The sequence below is a fragment of the Enoplosus armatus genome, chromosome 13 (assembly GCF_043641665.1).
Source record: "Enoplosus armatus isolate fEnoArm2 chromosome 13, fEnoArm2.hap1, whole genome shotgun sequence".
Taxonomy (NCBI): Eukaryota; Metazoa; Chordata; class Actinopteri; order Centrarchiformes; family Enoplosidae; genus Enoplosus; species Enoplosus armatus.
In genome coordinates, this window is record NC_092192.1 from 9,128,780 (window position 1) to 9,150,986 (window position 22,207).

The 22,207-nt window shown below is 39.4% G+C and overlaps 1 protein-coding gene across 1 annotated transcript in view; it reads right to left on the reverse strand.

The window, feature by feature from the left end:
* Window positions 1-1,812: 1,812 nt before the first annotated feature.
* Window positions 1,813-22,207, reverse strand: part of LOC139295286 (glucocorticoid receptor-like) — a 63,910-nt gene continuing 43,515 nt past the window's right edge. Inside the window, exons 5-10 of the mRNA XM_070917451.1 lie at window positions 19,382-19,498; window positions 14,758-15,030; window positions 12,213-12,357; window positions 10,156-10,286; window positions 6,333-6,490; window positions 1,813-5,882 (exon numbers count right to left, since the gene is read on the reverse strand). Coding sequence (XP_070773552.1) covers window positions 5,730-5,882; window positions 6,333-6,490; window positions 10,156-10,286; window positions 12,213-12,357; window positions 14,758-15,030; window positions 19,382-19,498 — 977 coding nt within the window. The 3' untranslated portion in view covers window positions 1,813-5,729. The remainder of the gene's footprint in view (window positions 5,883-6,332; window positions 6,491-10,155; window positions 10,287-12,212; window positions 12,358-14,757; window positions 15,031-19,381; window positions 19,499-22,207) is intronic.

Genomic DNA, 22,207 nt, shown 5'->3' on the forward strand with positions numbered 1-22,207 from the left:
AACATCTGTATAAAGTTTTCTGGGGAAAAAAAGTTTTTTGTTGAACTTTAGTTTTTCTTTCAGGAGAACATTGAAAGAACATTTTTAGCATTTATAACAGGAAAATCAAATGGGAGAATTAAAAAAAACAACTTAAATGTGAAATGAGACTACTTTGTTCATATATGAACTTCTTATTTATGAGAGTTTCTTAAAGGCGCAATCCTGAATTGTATTCGTTTTGAAGTGTTTTATCGACTTTGTAAATAAATACACAGCATTTGATAAGGTATAATTTTTTTAAGTATGAAATTTTATATTTTGTATTTTTAGCATACTAACTTAATTCCTTAATTCCATTTTTGTTGCCCAGATTTTTTGTATCATTTAAGTCTATCTACAGCCTTAAATATTCTTTCAGATGTGTTGGTGAAAAGATTGTGCAGAATTAAAGATAAATGTTCAGCAGCTGCAGCTGGGGTCTTTGATTCTTCTGTCGGAGTTAATGCCTGAATATTTATACTGTGGCTGTATTCACACATGCAGCAGTGCTTCCTTTGTTTTGTGACTGCAGTGTTCAATTCAAACCGGCATCTACAACAGTGACATTTTGGACCAAAATCAAGTCGTATCAATGTAATCGCATCAATAAATGGATTTGCCCGCGGTTACAAAGTTAATTTGTGCAGTGTGGTTCAGCTATCATATGAGCTCTGTCCCACGACCTGCAAATAATCACTACATCACCAAGCTTCCGGCACAAGCTATTTTGCGCGAATCAAATTTGCTGCGCCATCTTTGGAATGGGCCGGCGCTTGTTTGGATCACGTTAGTATTCATTACAGTTGTGGTTCCACTGTAAGTAGAACTGTGCCATAATCTGCTAACGTAAACTTATATACGTATATAGTAAATCTGTGTCTGCTTTTAAAGGAATAGTCCAGACATTTTGCAAAATACACTTATTCACTTTAGATGAGGAGGTCGATACCAGACTCTGTGCGTTGAGTCAGGAGGCGGTTAGCTTAGCATAAAGTTTGGAAGCAGGGGGAAACAGTTAGCCTGAAAAAATAAAACCACTGGAGCTGAGCGTTGAAAAACAGGAACTTTATTGTGTAAGATGTTTGAACTAAAATCAGTTCTTTTCCGAATTTCCACTTTCAACCAGTGATGACAAAAACATCATCCAAGTTGTTATCAACACGATGCCAAATCCAATGTCAAAGAACAACACAGATAACTTAATTCAACATTTAATCAAATAGGTGAAAATATCGACACTGACTACAGAAGAGGTGTAATACAGAAGTAAAACAAACTGTTTTTTTTAAACAAACATTTTATATTTTTTGTTTGTTTTTACATTGGATTACATTTACATAACTGAAATGCAAACAAAACAGACTTCAATGAAAGCCATAGCCATATGTACCAGTGAAACATGATCTGCCCTTTATCTTTACAGATAATATTTGCATGTATTTTATACAAAATAGACTTTATCAACCAGTATGAGGGTAGTGCAATTCCGTCAGGCTCTGGTAGATTTACTTTCACGCGGAGATTCAACTTTTTTTTTTTTGTTTCGTTTTCTATTTTAAAGTGACCAGTAAATCCTCAAAGCAATATACATGGGGTCCAAAGCCTGGACCTTTACAAAAGATACCTTTCAAATAAAATAAGAAGTACTAGAAGTTGGATAATAAGTGCTACTTAAAATGTAACTGCTTGAATACTTCTGTTTTTTTTTTCTCCTCTGCTTTGGTCACTCTTATATAACGCAAAAAACCTCCTCCAGTCCGTCTCCTCTTCCCTCCCTCCCTCCCCATCGTTTCCTTATAACTTTAAAACACAGTGAGCATTCATGTTGACTTTCCCATTGACTCGTAGAATTTACATTTACTTCACAAGACAAACATGTTTAACACTTCCTAATGTATTCAACACGTCTAACCTTTATCAAACACAAACCAATAAACGGAAAAATATTTACTTTCTTTACTCGTTCAAATGTACAAAAAGGATTGGGTAAAATTATTCATATCAAAGAGGATCAAGCGGATGTATTCAAAATCGCAGAAAATATTGGGTTTTTTTTTTCTTTTCTTTACAATAGATCAATCTCCAAAAGCATTGATATTTGTTAAGGGTATTATCTATTTCCTGATTTGAAATCTTATTTCTATGGCTGTCTGTCTCCCTTTCGCAAGGCCTTTAGTCGAACATGTAGTTGAAAGGTAAAATGTATAGGAGTATAGAGGTTATGTCCATGTAAAAATATTTTGTAATAATAGAGACTGTTTACATTGCACTGGATATGTCGGCGCTGCTATATACACACCTATGGCCATTTAGAAATGAGCAGGATTATGGTTACATCTACGCGTTAAAGCTGGTTTTCTGAAGCACCACCACCTGGAAACGAATGTAATACTGTATGCAAAAGTCAAACAAATAGACAGTTTAGTCAAATCCTCCCCAGAGTAATCAACAAGGAGCGGCATCAAGCCCATGATCTTTACAGCACAAGGCCACGAGACTGACGAGTTAGCGGGCGAAGCTGAAAGCCTGCACTGTACATGAAACAACCCTGTTGTGAGTGACCATCCTTTGGCAGAATGGCTTATTAAAAGCACAATGCTTCTTATTGAAGAGTGGCTCGTATGCGTCCAGTGCCTGCTGTGCTGTTAGCTATAAGTAACACACAAAATGGCCGGTCTCTATGGCAACCTGCTACCTGGTCTGCTAACTGCCATTCAGAGTTATGCGCTGCGGAGGGGAGCGAGTACCATTCAGGGTAAACCGCTGAAAATCCGTACGGTCGACGTTTTAGGCAGAAACGCTAAGGAAAATAGAGCTGTGCCTTCTATGAGGGGGAGGGGGGGGGCACTGTGTTTCCAGCAGAAGCCAATGTACAACTGCGCTGTTAATGTGTTTTGCTTTGGCCGTCACATAAGCTGGTACAAATATGTTTCACATTACAAATGTACCAAACGCTGACCCCCACTGCTTCCTTTGCAATTTCAAAAATACAATATTTTGTGCATCTCCAAGAAAGAGAAGTCTATCATACCCTTACTCGGCTGATAACAATCACTACTTTTCAGCTGGTGTAGGTGTGACACAAAACTATGATTTTCTTTCTCATAAATTAGCACCCTCAAGCAAAGTTACAAAAACCACATAATGCCAACTGAATAATCACTCGTTCACATCTCCAGGAAAAGACATATACAGGGAAAAAAAAACCTGTTATTACATTTGGCACTAGTGGAACACATCCAAGTGATATAGTCACTCATAGCCTGAGCTTTTGATTCGCAAATTATTTGGACCAAACTGCATCTTCTTCCAAAAATATTTCAACTTTAGAGGTGTTATCCTGTGCTGAGAACAGAGGTTCCATCATTTATGGGCGTCTCTATTTTCACATCTCATATACAAAACAAATATATACAGTATGTATATATATATATATATATATATATATATATATAGACTTACCTTAATAATAACCCCAGTTCCTAGGTTTCTGAGATGAAGCTGATTGAAGGGTACATTTCATCTAAAATGGTGTTTTGAGCCAACACTTTTGTCACAATCTGCTTTCTGTTTATCTATCAAGGGTACTGATGATGACGTTAATTATGTCTGGACAAGTCTGATTCAGAGTATTTTGATGAGTATTTGAAGGTTTGTCTAGCGCTTACTGTGTTCATGGTAGCTTATCTTAGAAAATCCAACCAGTCTAGTACTCCTGTTAGGTTACAACACACACCAGGAACTATTTCCACTCCTTTTTGACCTTGCTGTGATTTCTGAGGTGGGAACAGGCAGTCTAGCCAGGTAAGTGGAGCTCCATGAAACCACATTTTAAAATAAAAGTTGTATGAAACCATTTACTAAAGTAGAACCTCAGCATGAATGTAGCTGGCAATGAAATTACATTTTTTTTACTTCAAGCCAGGTTTGCTTGAATCATTATGGCTGTTTACTAACACATATACACCTTAGATGCTTTTTTTTCAAAGGCAATTTAGTTCTAAAACCCTAATTTTATCTGAATAAAAGGTTTGTAAGAAAATTTTATTCCAATAAACAACTCATTGATTATTCCAAGATCTAAACCCTAATATTTAAATACCACTAAATATTTGATGCAAAAAAAAATAGATATGCCTTATTAAAATTCCAGTGGTGTCCATTTAGCACAAAGCTCCTCAAGCTTGTTAGAGAGAAAGTGTGTGGATTTGTATTCACCATTATATTTGTTGATATAATCTGTGTACTGTAACTTTTCAACACAGTGTGATACTGATTGGGAGAAGCAGTATATTCATCAAAAAGACAAATAGATGAAATGTGTTTTGGGACTTTAACATTTTTTGATCTTGTCTTTTTTTTTTTCATGTGATTCTCAATTTGCTTAAGACCTAAAGATGAAGATCTTACTGTTTCACACTGCTCTACACATTTCTAATCTGTACCACTGGCAGTCTTCCCTTCATGCACGTCTGGGGATCAGAACAGAGAGAGCTGCTCACATTAAAAACAGCAAAATGGCAGCTTGGAAAGAAAATAAAAAAGGAATTGCCAGCGTGGAAAAAACTAAAACAGAAAAAATATGTGGAAGGATGTTAAGGTTAGATACTTTTGCAAAAAAAGAAAAACAACAGTTTAAAGAGGATGGCTATGAAGAGCTTTAAAAGCTAAAAGGCACTGTTTTTCCCTTCTCAGATACATCCTGTGTAAACATTTTGCTGAGTGAATGTGTGTCGGCGTGTACTTTGTATGTTTGTGTGTGTAAGCGTGGTCAGAAATGCTTGTCTGCATAAAATAAATGAAGAATATACCTCTAGCTGTTTTTTTTTTGTCTTTTCTTCCATTGGTCAGGTATATAAATCTGATTCATGTCATTTTCAGAAAAGATAACTGATTCACAGCTGAAAATAGTTCACCCTCAATGTCCTCGGGTCCAGAAGAAAAAACACAATTCTCTCATGTCAGAGTATGTTTCAAATTTTTCGGTCTTTTCGTTTATCCCCTTCATCGCCGACAGTCCTCTGGAAACCACAACAAGCGAACAGTCACTACATTCTCTGCGCAGTGGAGCCGGGAAGGGCGAACGGAGACAAGCTGGGCAGGTGAGCAGAGGAACGGTGGGCTCGAGCTTCAAAAGTCTGCTAATCCAGAGAGTTGGACGACAGAAAAAAAGGTGTTTCTAGGTGTTGGCCTGTCAGTGAAAACAGCAATGAAACACTTGAGGCAGGAGAGAGTAGGCAGGCGGCCACTAAAAGAAATAGCGTTAAAGACCTGAGGACGGGGCCATGGACGGAGGAGGGGATCAGGGGGCTGGAAAAAAATTAATTGATTGCCCAAAATGCATCCTACCCACAAGACATTCAGAGCCAACATATTTCCCCTAGAGGACAAATTCTTCTTGGTTAGCCAAGAGGACGGGCTTACAGGTCGGCAGCAGGGTGTCCTACCGTAGTTCGGCCAAACCTGGGACCAAATTAGGAGGCGTGAGACCACAGGCATTGTGCTCCGAGATTAGGCTGAATGGCTGAGGCCTGGAGGGGCGTGGCAGAACTCCTAGAGGGGGCCGGGGTAAAACCGAGGAGTTCGAATCAGAGTGATAGGGGAGGCAGGACAAGCAAAGGCTTAGGGCTTCGGGGGGAAAGCTTGGGGCCCCAGAGAGGTACACGGGCAGGGCAGGATTTAAGGCATCGCTTCACAGTTTAAGGCAGTCATTTCTGATGAAACAGCAGAGGCTTGACGCTCCCGTCTTTGAATTTTGGTATCTGGTTGGTGATGATCTCCGCCAGCATCTCCGGGAATTCCACACTGAGGGTTTTATTCACAAAGGTGTAGAAACAGATCTGGAGAAGACCCTCAACCATCTGGAGGAGACATCCAGGGGGCAGAGACACAGACAGATTAGTGAGAGTCTAATACATTTTTTTTTTTCAATTTGTAGGATTATCTTTAAATTATCCTCGGGTCTATATACAGTAGGTCTTCTGCAAGAAAGAGGCTTTACAGAGAGCGAGCTACAGAGAGTGCCTGTACCAGAAACATAATGCACTCAGTGGGATCTGTGAGTATTCCTCTGGGTTTTACACTCATCAGCATGGTGCAGGGAACTCAGCAGAACCCCAAGTTACTGATGCACTTGAACCGCAAGATATGAAAGAAAAAGCCTGGCTGGTATGAAAAAAAGGAAACCATAGTGCACTTGTAAAATGCTACAGACATGTTTGCCCTCTATGTAGCATATCCTATATGGAACAAAGATGAGGAAAAACATTAAGCATGCAGTACATGTCAGTGTGTGTCTGTGTTTTTCTAACCTCCTGCATGGAGTCAAGTAGCTTAGTTAGCTGGTAGAAGCGCTGCCAGTTCTGACTAGTGTTCTCCTCTCTCTTGACGATGGCTTTTCCCAGCTCCTTGATGTATGTCATCCTGATCTCGTCAAACACCGCCTGGCTCTTCAGGCCATCTTTTGGGACTACACACACACACACACAAACATAACAGACATCGACAGACACATCAGTAGTGCGCAAGTTAGCCGGCAATGGCAGGACTGTGACTCGTAAAATAAAATACAAAAATGAAAACAAAACAAAACCATTGTTAATGAGTGACACAGAGTTCATTTGTAGCTGGTGCCACTCACAACCTCAGTGGTAACATCAAATGAACTAATTTAAAATCCTAACAGGACATTGTTGTTATATTAGGCTGGCAGTTGATAACCAAAGGATTTCATGTTAAGAACTCCAAATAAATCCACATTAGACCAAGAACCCAACTTTGATGTAGACAGATTTATATAAATATCTGCTCTTCTGGACAGCTGTTGATGTGAACAGCCGATTATGCACATTTAAACATCTGCCTGAAACTGAAAGTCAATCAGCAATGTTGCTTTATGTCTTAGTCTGTTCTTTATCCTGTTCTCTGCTGTGAAAAACAGCACAGGGCATTAAAACTTCATTAAAACTTGCTGTGTTGGACCCCAACAAGGACCCTTAGGAGACGCTGGCTAAACACACACAGATGCATGCACGCACCTCCCAACCAGATTGCTCTAGGCCGTGGAAAATATGCAAAACTAAAGGTAACATCAATAGCTACTGTGCAGTGTGTTCCCTAACTGATGTGGTCTGGGTGAGAATCTAAAGGGCAGTAAACGTTTGGACACATACCTCATAAATATCATAAACTCTGCATTTACACTGTAAATTATTATTTAAAGAACACACACTGAGGATTTTGACTGTGCTGGTCACTGCTAAAAAGCTAAAACAAAAAAAACAACACAAATTGATGAAAGAAACATCTCATCTCATCACAGACTCCCTGTCAGTCTGTTGGCTGGCATTGGGCCCAGGAAAAGCCACAGTAACTGGCCTCCAGATTATGCAAAGCCACAGAGGGCAGGGTCGGGGTGAAATAGTGTCCGATTTACATAATCAGATAAATGGGAGATACCGCAGAGCTAGTGCTATCTGGCCTCTGCATTATGCATGTTCAGGTTTGGCTGAGAGACAGTTTTTAAAAGAGTAAAAGCAGATGGCTTTTCCTGCTCTCTACTGTGGATTATTTAGTAATAAATAACTGAATGTGTTATTTTCATTTTACAGAGCTTTGTTGTTATAGAAAAGAGAAAAGCTACTATGACCCATTTGTGTGTTGTTTTTTTACAATTATTAAAAATGTGGTGGTGAAGAGGTTAACTCTGCTAAAAGTGAAGCCTTTTGAACTGCGTAACACAATAAATCAAACTGTCCCATAGGCGACTTTAATTTTCACTAGTGTGCATGAGGAATGATTAAAACAGCTCACAGCAGTTGTCCTGACCTGATAGTATTTCCATCCCTGAGGGGAACAGATGGAAATAGCTCTCAGGTACGAAAATGCAACCAGGGCTCAGTATGGAAATGTCATTTCCTCTGCATAACGAGCAATACGCCTCTAAAGTGCATCCTTTCTCCTGCCATTCACCGAGAGTGAGGTGGAAGGAAGAAAGCTCTCCTCCTCAGCAAAGGGACATTTACATAATTGGGAAAAAGGTTGATTTAATAATATTTTTTTTCATGCTGTGTAGTATTTATCTGGAGATTTTAATGGTGACAATTACATAGATTACATACATTTTTGTTGTTAGAGTCCATCCTCTAATGACCTTCACTAATTTGTTCATTTTAAAATAACTCAAGCAAATCACTGCCAGCAAATCAAAATGCATTCAGAATACATTTAGAATGAGAAGAAATCTCTGCTGAATCCAAAACTCAGCAAAACTGATCAAAACTGGGGAAATGGTTTTGTTGTAATGAGGTTTTTCATTATGTGCTCTTATTTAGGCAATCTGCGATCATGATGAGTACATAGCAAGGCGTCTTTTATCCTCTGAGATGAGAAACAGAGTTGTATTCTTTTAACTCTTGGTTGACGTCTCTGTGCGTTTAATAATTTTCAAACAAACTTTGGAAGCAAGTCTGTGGTTACAAGTCAAAGCAGCAACTGTTCCTATAAATGGGGAGAAAAAAATTGAGCTGTCTACAGAGATTAAGTACCTGTTGGACACTGAGACAGTGACTACAGAGGACAAACCGACTGTACTTTCACAGGAAAACAGTTTTCAGGAAGCTTAGAAAACTAGAGTGATAATGTTGTTACGAAAGGCCCCTGAAGGAAAATTTCACCTTTTGACATTCTTGCAGTCGAACAGATCATCAATCTGTGATGTAATGAAGTGCTGTTGTCCACCTTTTCACGAAGTGCCTTTAAATGACTGCCAGAAAACTGGTCTTGGTCTTGTTACATAATTTGACAGTAACAGAGAGAAGAGTGAGAATTTGAGCTGCAATCTGTTTATATGGAGTTTTATTTTAGTATTGATGTCTCAGCCTCTTATGAAAGGAAATGTGATCCTTGTGTGTTGAATTGTAGTGCAACAAGGAGAGCCTTAAAAGAACTCTTCACTTTGGCAACTTAAATATGGGGATAAAAAGAGACCATCAAACCAAACAATGACTTAATGCAAGACAAGTGTTTGAAACGTTTAAAGGCGCGTTCCATCATTTCAATGTAAACAAAGGGAAAGCCCCACTGAGGTGAGCACTGACTGACTCCGATGACTAGAAATGTGTCTACAAAACAAGCCAACGCTCATTCACTGTGCTTTTCGTCAGCAGATCGTTTTTAAATGTTGGGAGGAATGAGACGAGCAGAAACAGCCACAGTGAGCTGTCAGATGAAGATCCGCAGGCCAAAGGTTTGTACTGTAGTTTGTGAAAATCAGTGCACTTCTAACACGTCATTAAGGTGCTGTAACCAGACCAGACTTGCTCTTAATCTGCTGTATTTCTGCACTCACGGCATGTTTATTGTTTGCTGCACTTTTTTCTTTTTTTTAAAAGGCTGTACTTGGAACTGCTTCAAGTTTGTATTGTTTTACTGCATGACTCACAAAGCTAAAACAGCCACATGACACAAGTTCAAAAGTGTGACCTTGTGCACCGTAGATCACAATCCTGATTATTCAAGAGGAAACAAGCTATTGATTGCTTTGTCGTTTACTCAACCAAAGTACAGAAACATTTCTAATGATGATACATTGAGTGTATGTTTGAACCTCATTAGCAGTAAAGTGGTACAACAAGAAATGTAGTTACTGTCGTGTCACATAGTAAAATGGTTTTGAAGAAAAAACGGACTTTGACTCCAAATATTCCCTGGTTTTCAGATGCTCAAGGATCCAGAGAAGCGGCTCAGTCACATACTCATTCATTCGTTCATTAATTCATCCACGTACAGCTAACCTTTCTGCCTGCAGTAGCCATTATGAAATACGGAAATGTCTGCAGATGGCACACTGAGCCAGACGTTATTCACTCATCCATTCTCATCAATACTGCTGAACTGCGAGTAGCAATTTGTATTTACGATGCAGTTTGTCCCCATTCCACTCAACATACTACTCTACTGTGACAAACTGAGCCTTCCTCACGTTGCAATGAAAAGGCTGCGGCAGTGGAACATAGTAGATGCAATGGAAAAGTGATTCTGAGATCTGTTTTAATTCCAGAATAATTGCAGTTCCTGAATTTCAAAAAAACAAAGCTGTGATTTTTTTCCCCAAAGAGAGACGTGTTTCATTACCTGTACTGAGCAGTAACAGGACCTTCATGCACAGGTACTCGTCATAGGACACCTGCAGTCTGACAAACTCATTACAGATCTTCAGCATCTGCTCGCACTGGTCGGTCATGAAGGGCAGCTTCATACGCTCACTGACGGGGAGGGAGAAAGTAGAGATGAGGGGAAAGAGGTTGGAGATAGAACAGGTGGAGACAAGAGATATACAGATTAGACTCGAAGCTCTTTCACTCACCCTGTTATTCAGTTCTCAATAAACAGCAGGTAACCACTACAACCGTGCAGGAGAAAACCGGACTGTGAAATCAGTCCTGATGGATTTTCCCACCTCACTTCGACGAACACACAGCCCACATTACTTTCTACCACTAAAATCAATATAGCACATTCTCCTGATACAGTATGTAGCCTAGGGTTTAGAGCTTTCTATTCATCCTGACCAACTGCAGTGCCACTGGCATTGACTTCTTCACCTTTCACATCTATTTTTACCCCTCTCTAAGTTTACGTGTCCATTGGGAGCGACTCGTCACAGCTCTGTCTACGCATTTCCACTGAAGAGGATGAGCTGTTTGTCTGTGGCAAGAGCTCAGTGTTTGTTGCACTCTTGCCGTTTACTACAGAGTGAAAAACACTTAATAATAACACTTCACTTCAAGGAAGTTCCAAATGGTCACATCAGGGTCAGTGGATATTTGAAATGTGCTTGGCCAGACTCCTAGTCTTGTGTACTTGTTCTTTAATCAAATATGGCTAATTTTATACTATGTTTTATTCAGGCTGTTGTAGAAAACGTTCCAGAAAGTGAGGTGAATATACAATTGGTACTGAGAGTCAGAAACTCAGAAACTGTCATATTGGTATGGAAAATTTTGAAATAGTACCCACCCCTACATGGAAGCTGCAGTTGTTGAATGCTACCGAAATAATATTCTATGCTTGGTTAAAATGATTTGGTGATCAAATATAACGATCCAGCAGATTAATCTTAAAATATAGACGGAAAACTACAACATGCTAGCTTTTCAGAAATAGCCAGCGGAACAGAGGCTGAGGAGGTTGGACGGGTTAATATCATAGATAATGGATGAAATGGGACAATGTTTGAACTCCTTGAGTATTTAAAAGCTAGAAACAATGCTATAGGAACAGACAAGCTATGGGGAGATGAAGAGCCTCTGCCTTATCCTGTCTCCTCCAGAGACTACAAAGACTGTGGTAAGCACAGAGACTTCTAAGCACAATCAATTTCTTCAGCCAGTGATTCTTTAAATAATGTGGCTTTGTAATTAACATGCTGCAGTCGCACCTGAGCCGAGGTAGCACAGAAGGTTATTTACTGTACGGTTCAGTATATAATTGATTCTGTGGGGGGAATGTGCTTTCCTGATTGTGCATATTACAAAGCATGAGGGGTTCTTTCCTATACATATTCATCTCAATACATCACTACTAATACGCTTATAATTATTAAAACATGTTGTTTAAGTTTGCTCCTGAAACACAAACCAGCAGTTTCCTTAGCGTTGGGGATTCCTTGACTGTGTATAGTTGCTATCTTTAGAGTTGGGGTGTTAAATTGATAATATCAAAAAAGTCTGGCAAGCAGTACAGAAGTATCTGCTGCCATACCACCAGACTACAGAGCAGCTTCTTACCTCAGGCTGTGAGACTCCTCAACTCCACCTATATCACTATTGTTTATATTCTATTCTAATTAAAATATATTGAATATCTGCTTATACATTTTCTGTGTGTAGCTTGAAGGGGGCTACATCTGAAATTTCATTGTGGAGGGTGCAGACAGCCATGTGCTTCCTCTGATAAACGCGGTGTCACTGGCTGCTCCTTTTCACCTGATTTAGCATCTTAACATGCTAAAAATGCTACAGTTCCAGTAAACTGTAGATAGATGTGTGAGTGTGTAAGCCAAGTGATAAGTAAGCCAAGTGAGACTGACACCCTGAAAAAGAGCAAATGCAAAAAACAATATTGGCCGACAAAGTGTTGTGCAGGTGAAAGGACTGCATTATTATTAAACAGCTGGCTGTGGTACGCACTTGTTGATGACAAGATCAGGAGCGAAGCAGAGCATGCTACCGTTGCACTGCTCATAAGACCTCCAACCAAGACTGAAGGACATGAGGAAGAGCCAGGAGCACTGCAGCAATGTCATCTGGTCATCCAGGTGCAGGTTGCGGAAGCCTAGGAAAGTCAGATAAAGTGAGTTAGAAAGACACACACGCAGACACAAAAATGAATGATATGGCACCATTTCATTTAAGCATTTAAATGTTCTTTAACATTGTTGGTCAACAAAGTAGTAATAATTATATGATGTCTGCATATTTTTCAGAACAGTGCAAGATTGATGGTTTTTGCAGATTAGAAAATAATGATTTACTGTATTAATGTGATGCTGTATGTTGCTCCCTATGTGATACTATATTACTGTTCTGTCTGTATTATTAAAAAGCACAGCATAATATCTTAATATCAAAGAGATACAGAAACAATGAAAACCAATTGCTCAATATTTTAATTAAAACACAATTACAACGGCAGCTTACACAAAGCAAAATAGGACGGTCTAGTTAAGTCAATGTTCAAATTGGACTCAAATTGCAGTTCAGTCATTTCCACGCTGTCAAAACTATAAAAGTGGACACATGAAAAGTCCTTTCACATTACATTTGTTTAAAACCACAGCTTTGTTATGTAAAAGCCCCCCTGTCCCCCACCCCTAGGAGCTTTTCCTCACTATCACCTTGGCAGGCAGCCAGCTCTGGACAATGCACACACATCAAGATTGTAGCCAGATTTGTCCTTCATCATACTGTCACACACACAGAATTCACATATTAAGAAAAGCTTCTGCGTTACAGTTTTGCTGAGAGGTTTTCTCTGGGAAATCTGATCTTAAATCTTTGGTGGGACCAACAGCAACAATTAGAGTGAGGAGAGAAAATCTCCAAGCAAATACTTGGAGCGATTATCAAGTCATGTGGCTCCTTTCTCATGATTAGAAACTAGCAATTCCAAACTCTTTGTGTTTCCATTTTTGTTTTTGTGGAAATGAAACTGAGCAGCATTCAAACCCAGCAATTAACTTTTCTCTTGATGTTTATAACATGAATTCAAGTTATTTAGGACAACAGTAAAATATAAGTATATCCCTTTTATGAATTGAATTCCAAAGCATTTTGTTTTGGAGTCATGCCATAGCAGTGGCCTAAAACTGCAGCTATACTCTATGCTGAGGTCAACTTTCTCCTCTTTTGACACCTTCACCTAAAACATCACATCTTTAATGCACACACACTGTTACATAATCAGAAATAATCTGGGAACTGAAACAAGGATTTTTTCTTTTTTTTGCAAAACTATATATAGGTACTGCACTCAAATAAGTCAAGATGACACTGACAATTGAATTGCTTTGAGATGAAAAGGGGAAATGTCCACTTTACAGAGAAAATGAGGGTGGTACTTTATGCAAGTTCACAAAGATATTAACCTTGTTCATGACCTGATCAAAATCAAACTGCTTTGGAGAGGCTGGGTCTCTAAAGAGAATTGTTCTTTCACAAGCCGCCATTACTCTCTTCTGTCTGTAATTACGGGTTCAGCCATTACAGAGGTCACACTTTTTATTACATGGTTGCTGAACATCTGTTGTTCTTTGGCTCCACTGCCAAGAGGAATCATTTGGGAGGGAAAAAGTACATACTTATAGTACAGTTTTAAATAAGAGACCCAGAGACTACCACCACGGCCACCACTGCACCAATTAAGATAAATAACCGGCTACCAGCCTAACCATGATTAAATCAGCTAAATTATGAACCTCCGCGACACAACGGCTCCTTCTTTGCTTCTCGTTGACTGTATGATTCACTGTATGATTCTATTAAATCCGATTTGTTTCAATATGATCAAAAAAAATCCTTAAATCCCAAACAAAATAGGAATTTGAGAAAAAAAAACTCACTGAAGCAAAACAAAAAGTCTTTTTGTTTACAGTTCCCTCTGCTTCTTTCTCACTCACTCGACCCTCACTCGTCTTTGCTGTTACGCTGCCAGCTTCCACCTGATCGACCAATCTGAAGAGCCCTGTCAAAGTTATTAATCTGACTAGAGTAATGTCACAACACCTGTTCTATCCACTGAGACATTTTGAATTATGGTAAGTTCTGTTTCTTCAACAGAAACCTCACATGTTTTGCATTATTTCACAAGTTAACTGGCGGCTACTTTTGTTCTTTAGTTTTACTGGGGAATGCTGACAATGCTGACAAACAGATGCTCGGTTTACTGGAGGGCAAAAGTGAAAGCTTAGTCATTGAGTACTAAATCTAGTCAAAATACAAATGTTGCGGTGCACAGCCGAGGAAACCTTCATTTTCATTTTCCATCTAAAAGCTGACCAGCTCCATGTATTAAAAGTAACAAGTGACTTCATTTTCCATCAGTGACTTGGCCCACTTCACCACACATTAGTCTCAATTACAAGCTGGAAATACTGCCAGTGACACACTTTGCTTGAGCAGTGGTACGCATCTAAACCAAACCTAACGCAACACATGGTAAGAAGCTTTTTGTTACCTGGCAGCGACTTGGCCCACTTGACTGCAGAGATGACCTGCTGTCCCCCAAGCCTGTTGAGAGTGGTCATGAGTCGCGAGGAGGTGTCAGGCAGCGTGCTGTCATAGCCTGAGTAGATGATCTCTGGCTCGATGGCCTTGAGCACAGACAGCATGGTGGGCACGAGTTGGGGCATGCACCTGGGGATGACTGGAACAGGCATGTTGCTGATAGGCTCTGATGATCCGGGGGGCCGCTGCACTTTCATCTTGATCAGCTTCTTGTTTTTCCTCGCTGGGGGACGGGAGGGGCAGTGGAATAGAAAGGGAGGGAAGGAGAAATGAAACAGGGAACCAGTGAGCAGTCGATATTTTACTTTTTAGGCATTAAGCAGAGGTTCCTGTTCTCAACATCTCGTATGTATGATTTGAGAAACAACAGAGTCAAGACAGTAGAATAGGTTAAAGATCAAAGCTGTTTGTTGGAGATCAACAGATGATACTTTGATGAATTTGATGGGGAGTCACATGTTTGCTGCCAGAATGTGAGACCCAACCAAAACTAACATCACTAGGACTGCAACAAATTATTATTTTCATTATTAATTAATCTGACATGTCTTTTCTTTGTTTTTTTTGGTTTATAAAATGTAGTTTAAGAAAGTCCATCACAGTTCCCCAGAATGTGATGTCTTCAAATGTCCGGTTTTGTCAGACCAACAGTCTAAAACCCAAAGATATTTAATTCTCTGTTTTATAAAACAGAGAATTGTTGCAGTTGCTATTCATTTTCTGTCGATCAACGTATTGATTAATAGACCAATCCTTTCAGCTCTAAACATCACTAAATAAGAAATAAATAGCTCAATAGCCTTCCACATGAAATAAATAAATAAATATAAGCAAACCTCAGCCAATGTGCCAACCAAGGCTGGTGCACACAATTAACACATTTTCCCTTTTCTGATTTTCATTTTGGTCAGCAGACTCATTTTGACATGACGAGTGGTGAACTATCCACCCCATGTTACACCTCACCACAACTGTTAGTCATTGCAAACAACTTTGGATTTTATCACATTTAATAATTACATTTATGTATTTGTAATGTGTTGCATTATAACAGGAGTGGTGCTGCGGTTCTTTGGGATTTCAGGCCCCCTATACAGCACCACAAATATTATTTTCATGCCCATTTCCATTTACCACAGGGACCTTAAGTCAACTTGGTTACTTGGTTTTAATATTTTCTTACAGAATGAAACTATTCTAGAAGCAAAGGCATCTTAAGATGCATCCACAAATAAATCCCAATATTAAAGGGGGGAAGAAACATTCCCTGATCTCAACACGACCACCTCACTTCAGCCTACCCTCACCTGGTCTCTTCACCTCAGTGCTTGGATAAGGCCCTGTCCCTGTTAGCCCCTACTGCAACTTACATTTGTACCTGGATGAAGAGGCGGCAAACCAGTGATTCAGTTGGGTTAATTAATAAACAGTTGAATGAATTAACTAAAATTAAACAAGATGAGAGACGTCAAAAACAACAATAAAATGAACTGGCTGTTACGTGTTGTGCAATCACTTTGAACCCGTTGAGCTCTAATAAACCAGAGAAAGGTCAGGAGACTGCAACATGCTGGTTTGTGCTCAGTGATAAACCTTCACTTTACTGAGGCAAAAACCTGTTTTTCAGAGGAACATGTTTGTTACATTTAAATTTGCAATGGCAAATTGCTGTGTTTTTTTCACACAAAATGTAGATTATCTGGGCATCATTTTTGACATTTTCTCCCACTAAATGTGCAAAACATGTCAGGGGTTGAGAGGTTACCATGAAAAAACATGTTTTTTCCTACTCTCTACCTTTTTTAATTTCCTCTCCTGGCGTTTCTATGGCAACTAAGAGCCTTTCTGGTGGGAGTCTGTTTGCTGATGCGCTGCCGTTCATCAAATCCCTCTCTCCGTCTTTCTGTCTATCTGAAACTACTTTCACCACTGTCTGACAAACACTGGACAGTGTACATGTAATCTCACTCAGCACTGATTTGTACAAACCACTGACAGCTATTATCATGCCCCAAAGAAGCACTTTAGCAGTTGTTGTGCTTCACCTGTTGCTTCCCCATGTCCATCTTCCTAAACCTCAACACAGCGAACTCTTGCTCTGTGTCCTTAACATGTATCCCTTGAAGCAGACACAGGTGAAAGATCACCAGGTGATCCAAGGTTGTGGACTTGGGACTCGACAGTGGATTATGCATTGATCAATGTGTGTGAGGGGGTGGGGCACCCTCTCACTCTGCCTGGCCTGCATAGCAGCACACGTGGACAGAGCAGCGCATTCATAGACAATGGCACAAACACGCACATGTTCACAGAAGAGTGACTAAGACCAGCCGATCCAAACTGCAGCCTTTCCAATGCTTGTTTGGAACAAAATGTTCAGGAGGACTTGTACATAAAATCCCAGACTTTTCAGTGATATCAAAAGGTCCTCCCAAGGAAATTGCTCATTTCAAAAACGTGGCTGCATCTTTGTGGATTATCTGTACTCACATTCAAGGCTTTCCTCAAGAAGACACATTTTCCACAGAGCTGTGGCACCTTGCTGAGTTTTGGCACTGTACTAGACTATAGGTAATTTGGTCACTTTCAATATCTTGTAAGGTCTTATGGTGAGAGACAGACCTCTGAACCATCAAATCCACAAGATCAAAAAGGAATTTCAAAGTCTGCAGGTCATCTGTTTTCACCTCTGTCACTATATTGAAAAACAAAGCATTGTCTTTTAACCAAAAGTGACAATCATAGATTTCAGTGTAATAACACCCTAACAACAATCCTTTCAAGAGAGGTAAGAGATAGGAACAGAAGAAAGTTAAAAGCTTAAAAGACGAAAGGCAGAGACCGTTTTAGATAAGACAAAACAAAATGACAATACAGTAAGTAAAAAAGGAAGATATAAGAGGCAGTATGTTTCAGTGATGTGCGTAGTGTGAAAATATGTCACACAGGACTGCTGTAATCATCAATGTTAATTTGAGGCTGTATGTTCAAAGGAATGGTAATTAGTCTGTATTTAATGTTTGCATGTAAGTTTGTTTTTCTTTCTATGTATAAATCTATTCGTCAGTTGGTCGACTGGTTCATTTATTTCATGTTGAGATGACACATTTTGTCATGTTTCCATACTGACCTACTACTCCATCTTGCTGTTGGAATAGTGAATAAATAAAAATAAAAAACAACTTTCAGCGAAAAAGCAAATAAAGAAATTAAAATCACAGAGCATATTTGATTTATGATTAAACAAATCTCAACGCGCTAAAGAATTCTTGGAACAGACAGGGAGGATAAAGTGAATATTATGAAAGTGAAATAAATATGATATGATATACTGGCAAGTGCTATTGTGTCTTCTGAAAGAGAGCTATGGCCTTGATTAATCCCCGTCATAGACTGATAGTTTCATAACAGTTGGAGAGCTACAATAACAAATAATAAAAATAAAGTAATCAGCATTGTAGTTAGGGAAATATACTTGGTACACATTTTATAATTAAGTATAATTCACTACACTTTACAAGTAATAAGCTACCAGCATGGTTTTAAACATCGCAGAGTTTCATTATCCCAGTTATTGTATTTCTTATGAGAATTTTCTCAGACAGTCATTTGAGCAAGAGCTGCGGTGACAGGAGATTTTAACTTGCCCACTTTCCATGAACTTGGGTGATGGTGGTTTAAATAGTCATAGTGGAAAGAGTGGGTGGCAGTGTCACAGCGCCAGTGACATGACACATGACAGGGAAAGTTCAACAAGCCACTATTTAAAGACACAGTAAAAAAAAAAAGAGATCTAATCCTGTTAATTGTTTTATTTTCTCTTGGTGTATGCCAACGAAAAAGGAAGCTAAAATTGTAAAATGTCAACATGCTTTTGAAGACTGCACTTGGGGGTGTATACATAAATGTATCCAATCAAATGTGATCTGCAGCCACAAATGAATGGGATAGAATAATTTAATCATACAACTCTAAATTCTGATAATATAAAATCATTACGGTGGGTTTGTGACACTCAAAAAAATGTATTCAACATTATACAGCTGCTCCTTTTCCAATAATGGAGAGCGGGTAAAATGCTTTTTTGGCCCAGTGTGCATCATGTGATGAATGAGGAAGGTGCAATACCTCGAGCGGCCACTAGTCCATAAAAATCTTCACAGCCCAGCTTATTTTCTGTGGGCTTGAGTGAATCATACAAAGCTGCAGCTTGTAGGTTAGTATCATAGTAGGAGGTGTGAATTTAAATAACTTTGATTCGTCTCATTTTTCAACCCTCCCTCATCCTCCACGTACTGATCTAACAACATGGGTGATGAAGATGTGGGTGGAGCTAACAGTCCTCTACAGCTCCACATTGCTCTGCGTTTGCTAAGCCACGCTTTTTTTGGAGCAATCCAATCAAATCTGCAGGATTTGATCAAATCCCTGTCGTAACTGTACCCCGCCCACATATTATATACCTCTCATCTCGAAAGCTAAGGCCACTGTTGGCTGCTGAAACTGCTGTTTCACTGGGACTTTAAAGTCAGTTTTAATGAGTCCTTGTTTGATTTAAAGATGCAACTGTTTACCTTCCAAGTTCATTCCAGCTTGAAGACATTTCCTGAAGCGGCAGGCTGGGCAGTTCTTCCTCCGGATCTTATCGATGATGCAGTCATTTCTCCCTGCACACAGGTAGTTGTGCTGGCCTGTACAGAGGAGAGGAAGATGAAGAAGAAGAAGAAGAAGAAGAGGGGGAAAAGGGAAACATATTAGCTAGCTAATACGGTTTGAGAAGGATTAACCTGAGCAGTATGTATTATGACAACACTAACCACCTGCTGATTCTACAGTAAGCTTGACAAGCCTATGGCATCCCTCTGGTGTTGACAACTTCACTTCCTCAAGCCTCCCATTGGAACACATGGCCATGATTGATACGGAGCTTTTTCAGCCCAACAATTAGACACAGTCCACATGGGTCCACATTCATAGAGAGGCCTTTGTACAAGAGTCTATTGGTCCACATTTGTTTGCAGACGATGAAACCTTTCCCTTTCTCACAATAACTCTTCTGCTACCCGAGTACAAATGCCGTACATAATTAGGATGCAGGAAAATAAACCAGATGTAATAGATATTTGACCAGAGGGAAGAAATTATGTGTCGGCTCCATCAAACACTTTTAGGAGAAATGTTTGTCAGTGATGTACAAACAACACTATTCATGGGAAACAGACTATGACAGACTAGACTATCATTTAATAGTTTGGGATGTTAAAGGATAAAGCTGGCGATAATCTCCATTTCTGTTGTTGGAAACAAATCTGATGAAAAGACCAAAACCAACAATGCTCTCTCAATACTTTCCGACGTCCCCCCCATCGTGTCTACGATTCACAGCACCAAGTGCATCGGTTCCTACGGTTCCTACTGAACACGTACAAAAATGGGTCACAAATATGTGATTTCATTCTTTAAAAAAGCACTGTAATTTCCTTGAACAGTTAAGCACTGTAGTTTTTAGCAAACTTTACTCAAACAGGAGTAAAGAGTGTATTTAGTTGTGTAGTTGGTGTGCTGGTGAGTAACAACGCTAAAGTAAACAAAAAAAATGAGTAATCTAGACTAATGCGCAACTGTGATAACGGTTCAAAACTATGAGTAGTTCCTTTATGATCTTCAAGGCCGTTCCAGCCACCAATGTCATTTTCAGAAGCCTGGCAATAAATTCTGCGTATTGTTCAATGTGCCATTTCTGGGCAACTGTGGTGCTGTCTCCATCTCAAGCCTGGAAGATCTGTTTTACGTGACGTTTCCATGTCACTTCAATAGAAGTAGCCTGGGCCACAGTGCAACAGTGTCTTGCTTTTAGCACATACTGTACTTGTGTGGCAGAGCCTGAGGAGTGTCACATGAATCCTATCTTTCCACCATCAACACATTCATGAGTTCAGGCTGAGACATAATCAATATAATAGACAAAATTAATGAGGGGATGTTCCTTAACACTATGTCAAGCATACCATGGTCATCTTTTTAAGCTTCACTATGACAGTCTTTCTATGAAATCCAACTGTCATGATTAACTAGAATCCCCTCTGATGTGCTAGATGAGTCACTAACCCAACAAAGTGCTTCACATCTGCTGCTGAGATCATATAACACTGTGGAAAACAGACCTTAGGCAGTGATTTGGAAAGACTCGTCAGTGAACGCTATCTGCCAGTGAAAACGATTCTTGTTGGTTTTGCCACATCCTTCAGTTACTGGTCACTGCTAACAGGAAGTCGGCAGGATTGGAAAAAAATCATTCAGTGGAGGCAGCAAACTCAATCAAAGCTGCCTCTTACGTGAAACCATCCACAGGTCTTACAGATAGCTTTATATTCTTGTCATGGCCTGTATTAACTTAATATTTATAACTATTGGATTCCTAAAAAGCTTAGATCCTGGTCTGACAGAGAAACGCAGGATGCGCTGAAAATACTTTTTCATCACTTCTAGTCACTCTCTAGTTACCCAATTGATAGATGATCTGTGCTACATCTAAAATGTTTATGTAATGCTATTTTCAACTTTTTCAGCTCAAGCTCTGCGATGGAATAACGCAGCCAGATTGCATCACTCCCCTCGGTATAGCATTCTTCCATTGACAAATATTGCGTTCAAAGGCACGTCTTATTACAGAGCACATACTGGATGACTGGATGACTAAATTAAAGGGTAACACCCCCCCCCCATCACCAATTACTGTAGACTTTGAGAGGTAAGGTGGAAGGCCTGTTCATTAGTCACTTCTGGTAATAATGGCATTACTCATTATAGAGCAGATCTGCACAGCTATTACACTGCGAGGAGTGGCAGATACAATAAATAACTGCATGGAAACCCTGTAATGTGCAGTGTTCATATGCTTGAAACTTTATTCTAAATGGATGCAGCGATCATCACACTGGATGATATACCTCATTCAAAATCAACAGTGCCTTGACAAAATGCCCTTTGGGACCATAAACATTGTTACTGATCTTTGAAATATCATGTGTTTGATGCAGCTTTTTGAACTAAAGGGCATTCAATAACACTGCCGGCAGCATATAATAGAACATCAAAATAATACTGTACAGTGTGTCATTAGTTTTCCATGCATGGACAAAGTATTCTGTGCTATATATTAAAATGATACTCCTAATAAAAAAAACAAGAACTGCCTTTGTATTCAGAAAAGCCTTAAACCTCCTTGTAATGATGTCAAACCAATTTTGAACGCTGTGTTCAGCTATGTGTCTACCAGTTCCAAAAAAAAAAAAAAAAAGGATCTTGTGATCCTCAGCTATTTTATGGCCAAGCTGGGCTATAATCGAACCAACAAATCACACGTTGCCCAGTCATGCAGTCTAGATTGACCACCATTA